Source organism: Entelurus aequoreus, linkage group LG28 (assembly GCF_033978785.1).
Source record: "Entelurus aequoreus isolate RoL-2023_Sb linkage group LG28, RoL_Eaeq_v1.1, whole genome shotgun sequence".
Classification (NCBI taxonomy): domain Eukaryota; kingdom Metazoa; phylum Chordata; class Actinopteri; order Syngnathiformes; family Syngnathidae; genus Entelurus; species Entelurus aequoreus.
In genome coordinates, this window is record NC_084758.1 from 26,701,472 (window position 1) to 26,720,986 (window position 19,515).

At 39.3% G+C, this 19,515-nt stretch overlaps 2 protein-coding genes across 2 annotated transcripts in view; both read right to left on the reverse strand.

The window, feature by feature from the left end:
* Positions 1 to 1,812: 1,812 nt before the first annotated feature.
* Positions 1,813 to 3,401, reverse strand: LOC133645149 (heterogeneous nuclear ribonucleoprotein A0-like). Its single transcript, XM_062039995.1, has one exon. The coding sequence runs from the start codon at positions 3,339 to 3,341 to the stop codon at positions 2,427 to 2,429; it is 915 nt and encodes a 304-aa protein (XP_061895979.1). The 5' UTR covers positions 3,342 to 3,401; the 3' UTR covers positions 1,813 to 2,426.
* A 2,021-nt stretch (positions 3,402 to 5,422) lies between these two features.
* The window catches only part of maea (macrophage erythroblast attacher, E3 ubiquitin ligase), a 30,693-nt gene continuing 16,600 nt past the window's right edge, over positions 5,423 to 19,515 (reverse strand). Inside the window, 5 exon segments of the mRNA XM_062039993.1 lie at positions 5,423 to 8,637; positions 10,494 to 10,689; positions 12,551 to 12,684; positions 18,727 to 18,835; positions 18,916 to 18,992. Coding sequence (XP_061895977.1) covers positions 8,542 to 8,637; positions 10,494 to 10,689; positions 12,551 to 12,684; positions 18,727 to 18,835; positions 18,916 to 18,992 — 612 coding nt within the window. The 3' untranslated portion in view covers positions 5,423 to 8,541.

The following is a 19,515-nucleotide window of genomic DNA, read 5'->3' on the forward strand; positions in this document are numbered from 1 at the left end:
TTAGCCATAAAGTTCCTTGTTCATCTGTGACATTTTATTTATAACCTGTTTATTTCTCTGAATAGCTCAGGAATCTATTTAGATCATATTTATTTACTGGCAAACTGCACATATTTCAGTATTATAAATCAGATATAGCTTTAATACAGAGCGACTTGTTTTTCCAATTCTGGTACTTTAAAATGTTTACATTATGGATGTGCCTGTTACATATTGCATGCAAGTAAAACGTCAAGGCTTCTAGAATGTTTTAGGGCACTGTATAGGCGGACTAGAGTGATTCTTACCAGCTTGGTATTTTTTAATGTTTATTTAGTTAGAATGCATTAAAGAAAAGAAAAACATTTGTATGCGTGCCTCACATAAGGGTTTTGAATGATAGGCAAAATTCCCAGTGCGAACCTTCCCCTTAAATGGTTAACATTGCACCACACCTGTCAAACAAATGCATATCATGTGGAAGCTTCTTAAATCCACAGGCTTTTTAGTTTTATTTTCAAGTTTATACAGACATTGACAAAAGTGGTCACTGCGAAATGGATCGCGTTGCCTCGGTTCCACTCGACGAGTGTGGACAGTTTAGCACACATTTTTTCAACAAACCTTCAATGGACTATCTTATGAAGATATGACGATGAGATTGATTTTACCAAATCACTTACTGGAACGATATTCCCTGGTGAAAATGACAAATGTATTAAGAGTTTGTTTACGCTATGTGGTCACTTGGCTGCCTATAAGGAATCACAAATTTTTCCACCATGTGCTTCGGTCAAAGGCCATTGCAACCTGCTGTGACATCATTTGCAGCCCAGCAATACAAAAAAATAGTTGGTTAAGTCAAAATAAAACAAGTGCCTAATGTATTATTGGTTAGCCACTACAAACAAAAAGGTACACTGATATCAAAAAGTATGTTTATTTATGGATAGCCATTTCTGGTCTCACAAGATGACCTCATCTAGAAGCCAAATGGGACCGGTCCTGAGTGAAAAGGGACTTCACCTGAGGGGAGAAGACAACCACCTTCCGAGTCCACCCCTGCAGACAAGCACCCGCACACACCATCACCATCAGGGTGCCGCTGTCTCGCCCAGGTTACCATAGCAACCTGGAGGAAATGGAAGACAAGGCATGTGAGATTGTGCAATAATCAACATTTCCAACATGGAGACTACAGACAGCAAACACTTTTTTCCAATAATTAATCTTAATGGTGGAACATTTGAATCCCCTCCACCAAAGTAATTAAGAACCGAATTTAAGTGCCAACCCCTACCCCCAATAGTTTAGACAAAAATAATTAGCTATGATTAATAAGGGTAAAATAAGATAATCCATACATGGTTGACCAACACAGAGTAAAGACAGGTTGATTTACATACCTAGTTGGCTGGATGCGGATATCCTAAAGAGATATTTCAGACTCCTATCACAATCGACCCCAGGTAATCAACAGGGTCCTGATGTAGCCTACAAACAAACTGCTACGGCTATTTTGGCTGGGATAGCCTACTGGAATACGAGTAAGAACACCTAAATGTAGGAATAATCAAAGGAATAAGCAAAGATAAAACGTGTCCACATAAGGATTCAGGTGTGCTAGAGAAAGAGGATTAAAATATATAAAATCACAGTTTGCAATAAAAACAAGGTCAAACCCTAGGTAGCCTACATGCATTGGCTGTGGGCCGACATCTGTAACCTTTGCACCCACCTGAATTTAAAGGCAATAAGCTTTGGGAAAGAAGGCTTGCAACTACAAGCTGACCTGTGGATAAACTTGAGGAATAAGTAAGTAAAACTAAGCTATGTGGTGTAAGGTTTTATTTAAAAAAGGAACATACAGATGTATATTGAAACAGTAATAAGGATCTCATGAACAGAGTACAAAGCATACATATATGAATGGCTACAGGTGAAGAGTAAAACAAGTTGAAACTCTAGCTGCAACTCAAGCTAAGCGAGATGATTTGGGGAACAGATGGAAGGGAACTTTGGTGTTCCATCCATCTCTACTTAGGGGCGAATAATCCAATAAGGGGACGCCTTTTGACAATAACCACACAATCACCGCTAATACTAAACATTTTTTGTCCAAGGAAAACAAGCATGTAATTAAAATGTAAATATTAAGAAAACAACCCTTTAACAATGGGTGAACGCAAATAAAAAAAATATATTTAAAGGTCAACTACACGCCGTAAATGCTGGGGGAAATTGTACATAAATGTATTATATGGTAAGTGTCCTAGTTGCTTGTATTTAACTTTAAGCAGGCTTTTTTGGGAAGTGACCTTCCTACCTGTTCGGGGCTTTGAGGTCTTCATTATGTTTACGGGGTCAGCCAGACAGACGACCCCTTAGTGAGTTACTTTTGACGTCCAAATCCTGGCAGTAGTCGGTAGAGATGGGGGGGTGATCATCTAGTAGGTGTAGCCGCCCCTCGGGTAGCCGCCGCCGCCGCCACCACCACCCCGGGTGTAGGGTGCCGGGTTCCTCTGCCCTCCGAAAGGACCTCCTTTCATTGGACCGTAGCCAGATGACTGTTGGCCGTAGCTGCTGCCAAAGTCGCTGTAGCCGTTTCCGCCACCATAGTTGCTTCCCTGGTCTCCGTAGCCACCACCATATCCTCCGCCATAGCCGCCACCACCATAGCCGCCGCCACCACCACCATAGCCTCCGCCGCCATTTCCGTAGCTGTAGTTTCCGCCATAGTCTCTTCCGCCGAAGCCATTTTGATTTCCCCGCATGCCGCGGCCTCTGCTTCCTCTCGGCGCCATGCCGCCTCGACCGCCCGCAGCTTGCATCTCCTGCTTGGTGAGGGCCTTTTTCACCTCGACTTTGTGTCCATTTATGGTGTGGAACTTAATCACCACGGCTTTGTCGGCGGAGTCGTGGTCGTTGAAGTAGACAAAGCCGAAGCCTCGCTTCTTGCCGGTGTCCTTGGCGGAGATGACTTCGGACTTTTCGATTTGACCATACTGGCAGAAATAGTCGTTCAAGTGCTCCTCTTCGATGTCGTCTTTCAGCCCGCCGACGAAGATTTTCTTCACCTTAGCGAGGGCTTCGGGCCTGCCGGCGTCTTCCCGCGACATGGCGCGCTTGACTTCGACCGAGTTGCCGTCGACGTTGTGCGGCCTAGCACACATGGCCGCGTCGGCCTCCTCCGGCGTCGAGTAGGTGACAAAGCCGAAGCAGCGTGACCTCTGGAGCTGCTTGTTCACCACCACGACGCAGTCGGTGAGCATGCCGTACTGCTCGAAGTGCTTACGCAGGCCATCGTCGTCGGTGTCCACGTTGAGGCCTCCAACAAAGAGCTTGCAAAGCTGGTCGGACATCTTTGTATTGGATGAGTGTGCGGTAAGTTGAAACGCTCGCTCAAAATGGTGGACGTGCCAGTAACGCAGTTCAATTTATACAGAACGCGCGTGACGTCACAGTTAGACACGCCTTTTCCGGTGCATTTAAAAAAAACAATGAACAGCGTCTTTTAAAAAATGTTAAAAGAGAACCTTTATGACGAAATAAAACCTACAACACACTTAAACTGTTGCTGTTATTTTTCAAAACGTCACAGTGGGACATTACTGGAAGACATCTTTTTATCTCGTTTGATTCTGCCTTTTTTTCTTTCAAGCGTGCTGGCGCACACTGCAATGAAAGGATTGCGGGGGCCATTTTGATATTTTCCTTTTCGAAACCACCTCGATTTTGGTGAATGATGGTTTCGGGGATTCAAAAGGGTCTCAGTCATTTAAGTGTTAAACAGGTCAGATATTATATGACATTTGACCAAGTATTGTATTTTATCAACAATACCACAATAACATCGTACCGTGGCCTTAATACGGTGACAATATTGTACCGTGAGATTTTCATGTCTTTATATTCCAAATGTTGATGCCATATTTTTGTGATTTTGCCAGCCAAAATAAAGGTGTGTGCAAGTCTACAGCCCTGTGTGTTTTTAAAAAGCAATAAACTGAAGGCAAACTCACAAACTAAGTCATTTATCTTGAAAAAGTCTCGGTGCAGTATAGCTCAGGGGTGTCCAAAATTTTGCCACTGAGGGCCGCACACAGAAAAATCAAAGTCACTTTGATATTTTCATTTTCAAAACCAATATATAGATTGTTTTAACCTTCGGGTCACCCCTCAGGTATGGGTCTCAGTCATTTAAAAAAAATGTTAAAAGACACAAAACAATGTAGACACTTAAATCTGTGGATACAATGTTTTTCTTTTTTTTGTCCTTTTTTTTTCCAAAACGGAATTTTTGCAAAAACACAAAAAATACAATATTTTCTCCCCCAAAAAATAAGTGGAATATTACAGGTAAGTATAGTGGAATACTAAAATGTTTGGGGATTCAAAGGGGCCCCACTCAAAAAAGGGTTAAAACTAAGTCATCCTTTTTTTTTTTTTTACTTTCAATGCTTACATTTGTAGATGTTTTTGTTTTATGCCCTTTTTGTCAAACAAAACTTTGTCTATGCAATATTTTCCCCAAAAAATATTTCTAAATGCATGGAATTTTTGATGTCAAGTACTTGAAGCCTTGAATAGATCAATGTCAATTTTAAAGAAAAAAAGCCTGCATAGCAGCTTTGGGTTGATAAAAACAACATTGCAATTTTTTTCCCGTTACATTTCACCTATTTACTCTTTTGTTCCGCATTTACATTGTTTTTTGTAAAAGTATTTTTTAAAATGTGCCGCAGGCCGTTAAAAAAAATTAGCTGCAGGCTGTACTTTGGACAACCTCGGAATATGGCTCAACGGCAAAATATCTACAGATTATCTTCAGATCTATCCGTCAACATGAAGTTGTAATTTTTAAATTGTTTTATGCGTTTTTTTGTCAAAGAAAACCCTGTTTTTAATGGCAAACTAAATGTGCAATGTTTTCTCCTGAAAAAAATTCAAAGTGGAATATTTGATGTGAAGTAATTATAGCCTTAATATCATTGCTTTTTATTCTTTTTTTTTTTTGAACAATGACAAGATGTGCATCATACGTTGTCACGTGTAGAGTAATACAATTAGGATGACAGAAAGGTACATCAAGAACATTAATACCATTTTAGTATAGTAAGGTTCACTTTTCTGCCTTATAATATAAACTTGTATTTTCTACCTGATCTATACTATTTTGAATCCAATTCATGTGGGGTGAAAGTAGACATTTCTCTTATTTTGCAGCAGAGGAACTAAGTTATTTTTTTTCAAAAGTTGTTTAAATTGGCTTTACCATTATTCACTGTATTCGCATGTCTTTAGGCTGATCGTCACAGACCTCAGTTTCACAGGAGACAATTCATTTCCATGTGAAAAGATTGACATTTGCAAGTCACACCACACCCTCAGCAATCAAGAGTGGCAAAAGACACAAAGGAAGCAACGCACACACACGAGCAAATTCAAAAGTCTGGTAAAATCTTTATGAGGCATATTGATCATGAAACAAATCTTTTCCTCTAGTCTAAGAACAGAAACACAAGACGGTCCAAATGCATTCAATGGCAACAACTTTTTCTTAAGAACTGTGGACTAATGCCTAGAAGTCACTCGTTTTGAGTGAGGATTGGAGTTTAACCATTTATACTTTGATGCTCATTTGTGCTTTAATCCACACTTACGTACTAAAATTCCTCTGATCGGCTCAATCTTTAATCTAAAACATAACAGGAGGAAAAAAATACAGTGGTACCAAAGTTTGTACGCCACAGTTTGAGAAAACATTTCGCCAAAATTGAGCTTGTTTATTGTTTGGCCAAACATCGGCTAAAAAAAATGGTGTCATTCCGTGCAATCGAGTGCCCAATCAAAGAATGCTACTGGTGAGTCGGTTTTGCCAATGGTATTCATACACAAGGTGAGCCAAACTGTAACGTCTATTCCTTACACACTAGGCCTGGTAGCATGCACTGTACTCGCCACCCATGGGGTCAAAGGTGAGAAACATTGTCGGATTCTAGAACAAAGTCATGGCCCGCCTTTGTTACTTGCTGTCTTCGCCGACAAGTCTTTAATAAAACAATATATAACACTTTTCATTCTTCATTTCTATGTATTTCACACAATTTTCTGCAAGTGTAACAGTTTTTTCTTTGCAAAATGTGCTTTGTGTGAATGGATTTATTGGCTTTACTTTTATTACTTGTTGGAAAAGTTGCTACGGTTTTTGTACGATTGGGTTTTACGACTCAAAACAGGTTTCGAACAAAAACTGAATTACTACTTACTGTCAGTGGACAGTTCTTCCACTTTCTTTACTTGGGGAAACATTGCCTAAAATTCCAAAAGATAATTGACACATTCACTATGTGGACACAAGTACTGGGACACAGCCAGTAATCAAAAAGATTAAATCAGTCCCTGAATCGTATTCGAAATTAAAGAGGAACTGCACTTTTTGGGGGGAATTTTGCCAATCGTTCACAATCATTATGAGACAAAAAGACGTTTTCTTTCACTTTCCAACATATAAAGCGATGGTGGCTAGCAATGGAGCTAATGGGAGCAACCAATTCTACCATTAAATCCCTTTAAAAATGCATTCAACCGACAAAAATACTTTACTTACGTTCCGTAACCTGTATAATAATCAAGCTGTAGCGACATTGTTATTGTAAGAGCAACACTGAGTTACTGTTTTTGTAGCGTAGTCACACATCGGCGTGCTTCGTTATTAGCCATAAAGCAAACTGCGGCAAGAGACAAGCTAGCTTCTACGTCAGCACAAAACGCGTTTTGAGTTTGTAATGCTGTGACAGAACACCAATCTGTACTGACTGAAAAACATGAACAATCATATTACAGTATCTGTAAAGTAGTATTTCATGTTTTGTTTGTACACAGCTATCAGTGTATGTACTGTAGTTGTAATAACACGCATGACATGCTGCGTGTATCATGATCGATTATTAAAGTGACTCACTCGATGGACAGTTGTTCGTCTGGTGCAGCTGGCCGGGGACGTTTCCTGTTGATTTTGGTTAAGCAATCCATTTATGTCGAAATAGCTTGGGTCCAAGTTCCACATTTTGCAGCTTCACTTCACCTCACTCTCGGCTTCTGTCTGCTCCAACGTCTCACCCTTCCTTCGTGCTGTCTTCTAGAAGCAGCAGTTCATCCTCCATTAATTCAGATTCAAAAACATAAGGTTGTGAATCGCCATTTGTCCAAAAGTAGTCGTATTTGTGGTTTGTTACCAAGTCTGCCATGATCCGGAAGTAGGAACACACTGGAAGTCAGAATTGCGCTGCTATAGAAACGGAAATAAATGTGCCGAAGAACTAGATCTGGCAATGATTATATGATCAAAATTCGGTAAATATTGTTATGAACATGTCTGTTACTACATCATATATATACTTGCGGTATATAAAGCATTGAAGTTGTTTTAGAGGCTTTGAAGGCTACAACGGTGACTCCCATTAGCCGCATCGTCCAAGCATTTTTTTAGTCATCGTTCAAATAAATGTAAAAAAAGACGTGTTCTTTTCTCATAATGATTGTGAACGTAGGCTAAAAAAACAAAAAAAGTGCAGTTCCCCTTTCGTTTTGTGGAAGGGCCTTTTCTACCCCCGTGCACAAAGCACGGTCCATAAAGGCATGCTTGGAACAAGAACAAGAACCAGAACCAGGCCCAGGCCAGACCTCATAAATGGGACACAATCCAACTTATTGTAAGAAGTCTTCCCGCAGTGGAAGCAGTCCCAGCAGTACGAACTCCTACGTTTTTATTTTACGTGGCGCAATTTCCCAATGAATGTGGAATATAGTAAATTAAAGCAGGGAGGTGACGAGACCTCAACAAGGCATAGGAAGACCGCTTGTTCATCAAAGACAGCTGTCATGAGAATACTGACGAGATTATTAATACGACGCTCATGAGTTTAGTAAGAAACGAAGAGTTAAACCATCACCAGTTTACATCAGAAAAAAAAACTTGTTCAGTCTGCTGTTAAGGAGGTCGACCTCCAGTCTTTTCCTCCCCCACAAAGCCTGCCTACTATTTACATTACAAAAGCCAGCCTGTTGCAGTCCTGATGACGGGGGGATGAAAGGCAGCAAAGATGGCATGTAGATCCATCCATTCTCTATCACACACGCACACGCACGTACAAACAGTTGCTACCAAATGAGCTGATTGTTCTCAAAGAGGTGAGCTCGGACAGTATATTCATCGGTTGTACTAAAACCGAATTATCTACTTCCTGGAGTCTACGGTTGAGAGTGTAAGGCCTGTGAAAAGATGACCGTCCGTGTGCGTAGATGATCTCGTCTTCTGGTCTCGTCTGATCGCAGGAGGGGGGGGGGAGCACCCGGTGACTGTGAGATAAAAATGGCCCAATGAGGAAACTTGGTCAATCTGAGCTCATCACGTGTTGGGGATGGGGACAAGGATGGGGGGCTTCTGGTGTAGCTGTGTGGTAGAGGCGGGGTGGGGGGTCACAGCTCCACAGGTTGATCACGTCAGCCGAGCGACGGCGAGCCTTTTGGCATCGTGATGTTAGCGTGTCGCCTACGTGATCACATGATGTAGACCTTCTCGGCCTGTGAGAAGTTGAAAACCTCTTTGGTTCTGGGGCAGACCACTTTGTCGTCTTGGCGAATGGACAGCAGCGACTGGCAAAGAAAGAAAATAAGTCTTAAAGTAGCAGTAGAGTGGAAAAACAAGTTGCTTCTATATTGAAGCCATTATCATAAATATCTGATTTATGTCACCAAAAGACTTACAAAGTTCGCAAATAAATACATGATCAAAATAGTACACTGCAAAAAGTCAGTGTTCAGTGGGTACTTAGCGACTTTGGGTACTTAGAAAAGCGCTATATAAATCCAAGTTATTAAAAACAAGAAAAAAAAAATTTGAGGGGTATTTTATTTGGCTTGTCAAGACTTTCCAAAACAAGTAAAATTAGCTAACCTCAATGAACCCAAACATACCTTAAAATAAGTACATTCTCACTAATAACAAGTGCACTTTTCTTGGTAGAAAAAAAAATTGAGATCTTTTTGCTCAGTATGTTGAGAAATATTCTTAAATTAAGTAAATGCTAGTGCCATTATCTTGACATAATGATATAATCATGATTTTTTTTTCATGTTTGAAGTCAGAAATTAATACTTTAAAAAAGTAGTTTTATACTTGTGAGTGATGATGACACAGCTTTGCATCAGTTGATATTCTAGTTTCAAGCATGTTTTACTCAATATAGGTCATACAATCTCAGCAACAAGCTGTAATTCATGAGATCATTTAGGACCAAAACCCTTAAAACAAGTAAAACACTAACATAAAATCTGCTTAGTGAGAAGAATTATCTTATCAGACAGAAAATAAGCAAATATCACCCTTATTTGAGAGATTCAATCTTACTTAGATTTCAGTTTTTGCAGTGTATCAATATTGAGAGTTATTGAGGAAGCCAGTCACATGACCCGTGACGTTGAGGTAGCAATTGCAGATCACTTCCCCATTAACAACAATGCGAATCAAGCAAACTTTGTGAGCCAACGATTACTTTGGGAAAAATGAGGATCCAGAACCCTGAGCTCCAACACAAAGAGGATGGGCAGTAAGTTTTAGAACCCGAGTGCTAAGCGGCTGCAATTTTATAGCAATATTATAGCATTAGCAGCATTTCTAGGTGCTAAACCTACAAACTAACCATAATAAAACAAAAACTTATTGTTATCTTTCTAGTCTCTCTGGGATGCCGACTGACCGGACGCTCACATAATTCAATTTAGATTAAGACTCAATCCCAATCCTCACAAAAGGTTAAAAAAACAGTTGCTGCAACTACGTCTTTTTTGCCTTGTCTGGATGTCAAAGTCGACCGGTCGCTCGGTCCATGGCCACATTTGTCTACTACAAGGTGAGAGGTGCATGATTTATAATCTAGAATTTACTTGTGTATCACCATTAGCAGGGTAAAATAAAATTAGGTCCCTTCTAGGAACGCGTCGCTAAAATAGTCCATCTATAATATCACTCATGTTTGGTATAATAATTAGTATAATAGGCACAATAGAGGACCCTCGATCTGTAGATTCAATTGTTAGCTATTTAATTTAGATTTTGAATGCATAAAAAAAAGTCAAGCAAATGTGTTCTTGTCTTACATAAGGACTTTGAATGATAAACCGCGCATCTCTTTCAGATTTTTGCGTATTTCCAGTACGACTGATCTGATAATGTGGTCAGAGTGCAGAAGCGTTACTCCAGTGGCGTAGTATCTACAGAAATTGCAGAAGATATTCAAGCCGACTGAACTTGTGGCATTTTTTGATGTTTAGACAGTATTTTCACATACTTTGAGAATTGTAAACACAATTGGATATGATTTAATGTATACAATGAAACACAAATACGCATATAAAGTCACCTTGTTTTTTCACTCTACCGGTTGTTTAAGTGAGCGTTTTTGAAAAGAAATCCGAACAGGAGAGGAGAGGGACGTGTATTTTGCACTCACATTGTAGCCGTACACGTAACCGTTGGGCAGCATCATGGGGGGGTTGTTCTCGTTCATGACCTCTCCAGAGATCTTACACACCAGTCTGGAGTTGGCGCAGTGGGCCATGGGAAGAGGTTGGGCCAGCTTGTTTAGAGATTTACTGCACACGGGGCAATCAGGGTTCTTGGAGGTGCCGTCCTCTTTGTAGCACTGACTGAATGCATCATGGAGGTTAAGGGTCAAGAAATGAAGATCACACCAATGTTCACTCGAAGGTGTCCTCTGCGCACAGAAAATCAATGCAGCGACACAAAATCCAAAGCCAACCACTACTATAAAAACAAAATAAACACATACTTTATTCTGTATCATTTTCAATGCAATTCTGTGAGTGACAAGTGGTCACATCAGATAAAAGAAAGACGAAGTCTGCCAACACGTTTTAAGGAGAAGGAAGTGGTCTGCATCAACAACCAATTTTTTAGCAAAACGGGTCTCTTTCTGTCATAATAACACCAAATCAAATAAACAATCATGTTGTATTGACAGCAGCCGGTCTCTTTTAATTGTGCCAAAAGACGCACACGTTAGGCTCAGCCAGTGATGCTTTCACAGCCACAAAAATAGTCAGACAACTCCAACAACACACATTAACTGTAACTACCAGGTCAACACACTAATGCGGTTCACACACAGCCAATCAATGTCATTAACAGCGTGTTATGCTGTTCTGCAGGTTAGCTCCACTAACCACGTTAAACCCAGATTCCGATCTAACAAAGGTCTTAACTCATTCTCTCTCTATGCCACATCAATGTGGAATGCGCTCCCAACAGGTATAAAAGAAAGGGCATCTCTATCCTCCTTCAAAACCGCAATAAAAGTACACCTCCAGGCAACTTCAACCCTAAACTAACACCCTCCCCGGATTGTCAATAATCAAATGATTTTCTTATGCTTTCTGATATCTCTCTCTCTATGTCCACTACTTGCTGTACATATCCTACCAAGTCAGACCTACACTGTTTCAATGTCCATTTCTCTGATGATGCAATTGTTGATGCTGATTGTTGATGACAGAAGTGTTGATACCAACCAAACCTAACCCACCCTCCTCCATATCCCACACCCTGGATTGTAAATAATGTAAATAGTTCAATGTATATACTCTGATGATTATCTTGTGTGATGACTGTACTATGATGTTAGTATATATTTGATAGTATATATCTGTATCATGAATCCCTACTTAAACAAGTTGAAAAACTTATTCGGGTGTTACCATTTAGTGGTCAATTGTACGGAATATGTACTTCACTGTGCAATCTACTAATAAAAGTTTCAATCAAAAAAAAAAAAGCTTATAGCAGCTGAAGCAGTTGCAATAGTTAAATGCTGCATGCTAACTGTTTTGGAAAAACAAACGAGCACCATATGTCCACCCAAACTCCACAACCAGATGTTTGCTAATCCTAATTTCATGTATTAAGAATGTTAATTTATGGATAATAATCATGAAATGCAGTTACTAAATTACATAAATGCTAATAAAACTATGTCATTATGTATTTTACAGACAAAAAGATGTACACTGTATCCCATGCTTGTGCTACAGTACACATCTCACTGTGCAAAATGTGAATGTTTTAAGGAGAACTAAATGTGATCTCTGAGAGGGGTACATGTCTCAAATTCCTACACAGCAGGACCCCCTGCACAACATACACCTCATGCAAAACATTTTTAATCTATTTTCATTGTCAAAGCTCCAAATCATTTATTTTAGAAATTAATATAATGGAAAATGATTGCTGTAAATTTGATTATTATAATAAAACATTTAACTTATGTCAAACCTAGGACTGGTGTTATGCTGGTGTGGCCACAAAGTGCACGTCTGATGTTGCTCATGTGATCCACTGAATGTTCAGGGCGTTTGAGCTGACACATGAAAAATTAGAGGGAACATCGGTATACCGTACTCATCGCAAACTGCTGTTGATGAGAAATGCCTGCCAAATCTATTCCACCAGATGAGCTCACACGGAACTACAAGCAGCAGTGTGCAAGGATACGGTGTCTTGATGGCAGACAGACCGGCCTGCAGCGTGATGGTGAAGACAGAGTTGTTCCCCAGCTGGTGCAGTCTGTAGTTGTCATATCGGAACTGCTGGATCAGCATCTTCCAGCGGGTCGGGTCCAAAAGATCCTTTTGGGACAGTGGGAGGACAAAAGACCAAATTAAAACATTTGGCAGTGACACGTAAATCTGTGCACTTTGCATTAGGATTTTGAGAGGTCACATGACTCCTCAGCATATTATTGGTATTAAAACACAGTAGTTGTAAACTGGATGGACGGAGGTCAATGCGTAGACACAGTTACATCACAGTGGTTGCAGCCATTTAGCTCTTCATGTTGCTCGGCATGTCTGTTTCTGCCCGGAAAAACACGAGTGATGACGTCAGATATATAGAAAATGACTATATCGTGATATTCGAGTATACGTTCTCATGCAGTTGCTTTTAGCTACGGAAATGACACTACAGGGTCTTCTCACTCTTTGTCATCTCTCCTTCTCACAGAGAGATAAAACTAGCGCACTTTGGATTGATTGATTGATTGAGACTTTTATTAGTAGGTTGCACAGTGAAGTACATATTCCGTACAATTGACCACTAAATGGTAACACCCGAATAAGTTTTTCAACTTGTTTAAGTCGGGGTCCACTTAAATTGATTCATGATACAGATATACACTATCAGATATATACTATCATCATAATACAGTCATCACACAAGATAATCACATTGAATTATTTACAATCAGGGGTGTGGAGGGTAGGGGGGGGTAGGATATGGACAGCAAGTAGTGGACATAGAGAGAGAGAGAGAGAGAGAGAGAGAGAGAGAGAGAGAGAGAGAGAGAGAGAGAGAGAGAGAGAGAGAGAGAGAGAGAGAGAGAGAGAGAGAGATCAGAAGGCATAAGAAAAATTATCTGCATTTGATTGTTTACATTTGATTATTAGCAATCCGGGGAAGGTGTTAGTTTAGGGTTGTAGCTGCCTGGAGGTGAACTTTTATTGCGGTTTTGAAGGAGGGTAGAGATGCCCTTTCTTTTATACCTGTTGGGAGCACCTTCTTACATACGTCACACACGTATACGCTCTCGCAGAGCAGAGAGGTAGCGGCATGGGTAACGTTAGCTGTGGTGCGAGTGGTAATACGAGAGAAAGGTGCGAATCTGGTAACTAATGAAGGAAGAATTAATTCCCAAGAAAAACAGCAGGGGGTCCATCGTCTGGCGGTGGTTTGGCTTCAAGTGGGAAGATGTTGAACAGACAACCGTAATATGTCAAGTGTGGGGCAAAAGCATTGCTACAAAAAGTAGCATTACTGCTAATATGTAGCATCATTTGAAAAGTCACCTGCTAGAGAATGAATAGTGCTTGAAACTCCGCATGTCAACATCTCCGGCCGGAGCCACACCAACAAAATGCCGAGGCAACCATTTCCAGATCAACACCGTATGAAAAAAATAGTCAAAAACAGAAGGAGATAACGTCCGCAGTAACCTACCACATAGCGAAGGACCAATCAATCAATCAATTATATTTTATATAGCGCTTTTCTCTAGTGACTCAAAGCACTTTACATAGTGAAACCCAATATCTAAGTTACATTTAAACCAGTGTGGGTGGCACTGAGAGCAGGTGGGTAAAGTGCCTTGCCCAAGGACACAACGGCAGTGACTAGGATGGCGGAAGCGGGGATCGAACCTGCAACCCTCAAGTTGCTGGCACGGCCGCTCTACCAACCGAGCTATACCGCCCCATATACATATATGGGGCTATATACATAGCGAAGGACATACACTATTTGATTTCCTATTATGCAGCTCATTTTTATTTTGACAGTTATTGAAATATCTTGTGTGACATCATGCACAAAAGTGCACTTTATTTGTTTTAAACTATTGTAGTGTTCTGTAAAAAAAGTGCACTTTAATTTAGTGTTGTTTTGCTATGTCATCTTAGTGACATCATGCACAAAAGTGCACGAATAGCTGGTTTTAAAAATGTCTCTGACAATCTTGCACTTTCTGTTTTGAAATGACATGAATGTTTGTGCCACTGCTTAATAACTGTTTAATAAATACAGTTTTGGTCAATTGACTTAGTTGTGATTTCCCTCTCTGCATGAAAGTTTAAAATGAGCCTATATTAATGCAGTATGAACAAGAATGTTTTAATGTAGACACATAGAATCATCATACTGGTGTGACTATATGCATCAAGTGTTCATTGAAGGCTAAGGCAAAATATAGAGATATATATCGTGTATCGTGACATGGCCTAAAAATTAAAAAAAGGCCATATCGCCAAGCCCTAATTGCAATTGGCTCTCCACAGTTAAATGTAACAAACGTATATAATAGAAAGCAATATAAATACTACAAAATAATCCACAAAGTCAAAATATAGTCGTATAAAGGCGTGTCATTTTATTATTGCAATCAAAATTACATGCTGTCATGTAAATGGGGTAAAGTTGATTATTAAGCCTGGTGTATACTCTCGCGTAACTTGCATCATCGTCTTGTCCCCTCGCTCTGCATAGCCTTCCGCAGACCTTGTGTGCACCGCCCAAAAATCCTAGGTTTGTGTCTCCAGCTACACAGAACGTAGAGCTGTTTTGGTCAAGACTGGTTGGCCAACATTGGGTTCCAGCCCCAACAAAAGTCTATATTTTAGTGAAGCTTTGTACACTTTGAACACAACATAAAGTGCTATTCAGTACTGTATATCAAACAAACATAACGGGGTGATGGATCAACTAGCTCTTTATTAATAAGCCATAAGATAAGCTCAACTGTCCCGTATGCGCTGCTCTGCCAACACGCGTCCACACACCAAAGTCCTTTTGGTGCCCTCACAAACAATCAGAAATCACAAACCTCCTTACCTTTAGCAACCATAGTGCTACAATAATAAACATTTAAAAAAAGTAAAATCCCCTTTCAATCTCGTCGACAAATGAGCAGCTGACGAGAGGAGAGAAAATAGTAGAACGAGAGGGAAAGGAGAGGTAAGGGCACGGAGAAAAGGGACCATGTGTGTCAGAGCTTTGTCTAGAGAAAGTATGGAAAACTAAACAACAGGCGCATGTTGGACACCAATGACGTGTGGGTCTGTGCCCGGAAAACATGGAATTGCAGTCGTTCTGATGTTTTCTTGACGAAATAAAGCAAAATATAAATCTACTTATACTTCTATACATACTCCAGCTCATAAACCTAAAATGAAATATGCTTTTATTTAATCAAAAGTATAATTTTGGGGAATCTTTGCGGGCTGTATTTGATGCACTTGGCTGCTTCATTCATGCAGTGTTTAGTGACCCGCAGGCTCCCGATGGCGCAATAAACGTAGTTATTACCCCAATTGTGCCAATATCCCCATTAGCTTTGGACCAACAACTACGGAGAAATCAGGACTTTTGTGTTAAGTATGTCAACAGTAGTGGCTGCCTTCAATGTATTGTTCGTAATCACTGCGCTATATGTGCCTGTGCTTTTACTTTTTAAAATATTTTTCATAGGTTTTGCTGTGGCGAGTCTGCATGGCTTCTTACTTGAATACTGAATTAAGGCTGTTTTTATTGCAATATTTATTAGTTTAGTTTGGATTATTGGTGACACCTGCAGAAAAAGTGCCATTTTGAAGCAAAGTTTTGTCAGGCAAAGTGTATTAATTCACTGTTACTGAGAGTGAGATAGACCGCATTTTCCGTGTGTATTTATGCTCGCTTACCTCGCACAATTTCCAATTTCGCTGTTCTTTGAACCCATTCACTGTAATAATGACAAATAAAACTCTACTCTAAAACTCTACTCTACAATATACTGTTATTGGCTCTTCAGCCTTCTTGACTAACCTTTACTTTCTCTAATTTTCTTCAATGCATTTTTAGTGGCACTGGTGTGTGTGTTCTCTTGGAAAAGACGCCGCTGAACGAGAGCTAGTGCTTTCTTCTCCGCTGTGATAAGTCCACTTTGGCCTCTTTTTCCAAGAAAAGTCCAGTCTCACACAATTAAAAACTTGCTGTAGTGCAATGCCCGCTTTGTCAATCTCTTCAAAACGAGCGAGTGCAAAATGGCTGCCAGTGAGACACAAAATGAATTGGTGAAGCGTTCCTACACAGAGACATTTGTAAACAGAGGCATATTTTCCTCCTAAATTGAGGTTTGAGTACATATGGATTAGGGTTGTACCAAAACCAAAATGTATTTCGATACTAATGTAAATAAAGGGGACCAGAAAATGTTTATTATTGGCTTTATTTTAACAAAAATTATAAAACATACGTTTCTTATTGCAATCAAAGAACAGTTTGGTCATTAAATAAGATAGTGAACATTCTAGAAAACTTCTCTTGAAGGGCACAGTTGGAGCTGAAACCGGAAGGTACAGAAATAAACACTTAAGTCTGGCTATAAAAATTTAAAATTTGATAATTCTTTGAAGACCTAATGAACTTGATTGAACTTCACTTTTTATTAGTAAGTAATAAGCAAGGGTTACAAAGGATTCTAATTTGGCTGCTGACACATACAGTAACATATTGTCAATTCCCATTCTATTATTTGTCAAAATTATGACAGAAGTGGTAGAAAATGTATTATTAATGTACTTGTTCATTTACTGTTGATATCTGGTTATTTTCTGTTTTAACATGTTCTATCTACACTTCTGTTACCTAGTGGCTATGAATCATACATCGGTCATATTTAAAGTCCTCACGTGTCCAAAGACGTATTTCCGGAGTTGATAAACATAAGTAAAAGTAAGGAAAAGATTTTGTGATGAGAAAAAAGTATCGACCAGATATGGTGGCTCTTGTACTTGATATCATTACACTCAATATTTGTGTGGACCCACCCTTTTGTTTACATTCAGGAGCGCTCGCGGTGAGGTATCGTATCCTCCTACGGTGTGTAGTGAAGCATGTTTAGCTATTCCTCGTCCTGCAGGCATCATACTTGTGTGAAACGTAGTTTATTTGTCCCCATAGAGGCGATGATAAATGATTGAGAAGTACCGTAGTTTTCAGACTATAAGTCGCAGTTTTTTTCATAGTTTGGCCGGGGGTGCGACTTATACTCAGGAGCGACTTGTGTGAAAATATTAACACATTACCGTAAAATATCAAACATTATTATTTAGCTTATTCACGTAAGAGACTAGACGTATAAGATTTCATTGGATTTAGCGATTAGGAGTGACAGATTGTTTGGTAAACGTATAGCATGTTCTATATGTTATAGTTATTTGAATGACTCTTACCATAATATGTTATGTTAACATACCAGGCACATTCTCAGTTGGTTATTTACGCGTCATATAACGTACACTTATTCAGCCTGTTGTTCACTATTCTTTACTTATTTTAAATTGCCTTTCAAATGTCTAATCTTGGTGTTGGGTTTTATCAAATAAATTTCCCCAGAAAATGCGACTTATACTCCAGTGCGACTTATATATATATATATATATATATATATATATATATATATATATATATATATATATATATATATATATATATATATATATATATATATATATATATATATATATATATATATATATATATATATATATATATATATATATATATATATATATATAATATATATATATATATATATATATATATATATATATATATGTTTTTTTCCTTCTTTATTATGCATTTTCGGCCGGAGCGACTTATACTCCGAAAAATACGGTAGCTGGGGAGACTTTAGCCGCTAGCTAGCGATTAGCAAGCTATCTTTTAAAGTACAGCTACCGCTTGCAGAGCAGCGCTTCAGTGTTTATAGCTCCACCTTTATAGTTAGGTTTAAAGCCAAAATACGTCTATTCTGCCAATTCTGTCTTCACTCTGTTTCTGCTAGCAAGTGCTGTGTGTGTGTGTGTGTGTGTGTGTGTGTGTGTGTGTGTTGACTAACATGCGTTACGGCTTGTATGCAAGCATTATCACCATGTCGATAAATTTGAAAAAGTACCGTCATTTTTCAAAAGCAGTATAGTACTGTGTACTTGATTAGTAACAGTATACAGTACAACCCTATTATTGATCAATAAAATGAGAATATAATCGTAGGGGGAACAGTAGTATTGATATACACTTGATTCTCAAGACTCACATGGAAACGCCCACATTACACCCTCTAGTGACTATGTTACCTTGTACGGGGAGATGTGTGTATCTGAGGGGAAGGCCAGCATGCCCATCACCTGCCGAACTTCATCCAACTGTCCGCCTTCTGCTTGGCTGAAGTGTTTCCTTGCATGTCTGATGCACATGAGCATGTACAAATTAGTGTGAAAACAGTGACTTTAAAAGTGGTATCTAACACCGCAGCATCAAGGTACCTGACGGCATCCATTCGTTTGTTTTGTCTGATCAGCTCGATGAACTCCTGGATCCTCAAACTGAACTCCAGGCAGCTCTGCGAATGACACGACGTAAAAGTGGCTAACAAAGAGCTTACAAGAACGCAGTGTGTGATAACATTGCTTTTACTATTTCTTTGCTGCACTGCATTATATTTTCCAAGCGACAGTTCATCAAAGAAAAGGAAAGCCATCACCGCAGAGAGGTGAACAAGAACATCATAAAGAGCTCACCGATATTGGCCGCTCTTTTGGGGTCAAACGCTCAACTGTCTCAGCCATCATTAAGGATCAAGATTATTGAATGCTAGAAGGGTCATGGAGCATGTGTGAATAAGGTTATCCTTCCAAGCTAGCCTTAAACAATATCTTAAGGAGGTATAATAGCCTACAAGTGGTTCTGTGAATGTATTGTTAATTGTTATGTGTAATTGTATTATTTTAGGACAACTTTTACTATCTGTCTAGGGCTGCATGTTAACACAGCATTTTGGCTTACTCTGGCATAGTGACAGAAATATTTATTAATATGCAATAATAAACAAAATACCATGTATCGCATATTAAAAACCTGTCTCG

Excerpts from the sequence above, each read along its gene's own strand:
- LOC133645149 (XM_062039995.1), bottom strand. The coding sequence starts at position 3,341 with ATGTCCGACCAGCTTTGCAAGCTCTTTGTTGGAGGCCTCAACGTGGAC.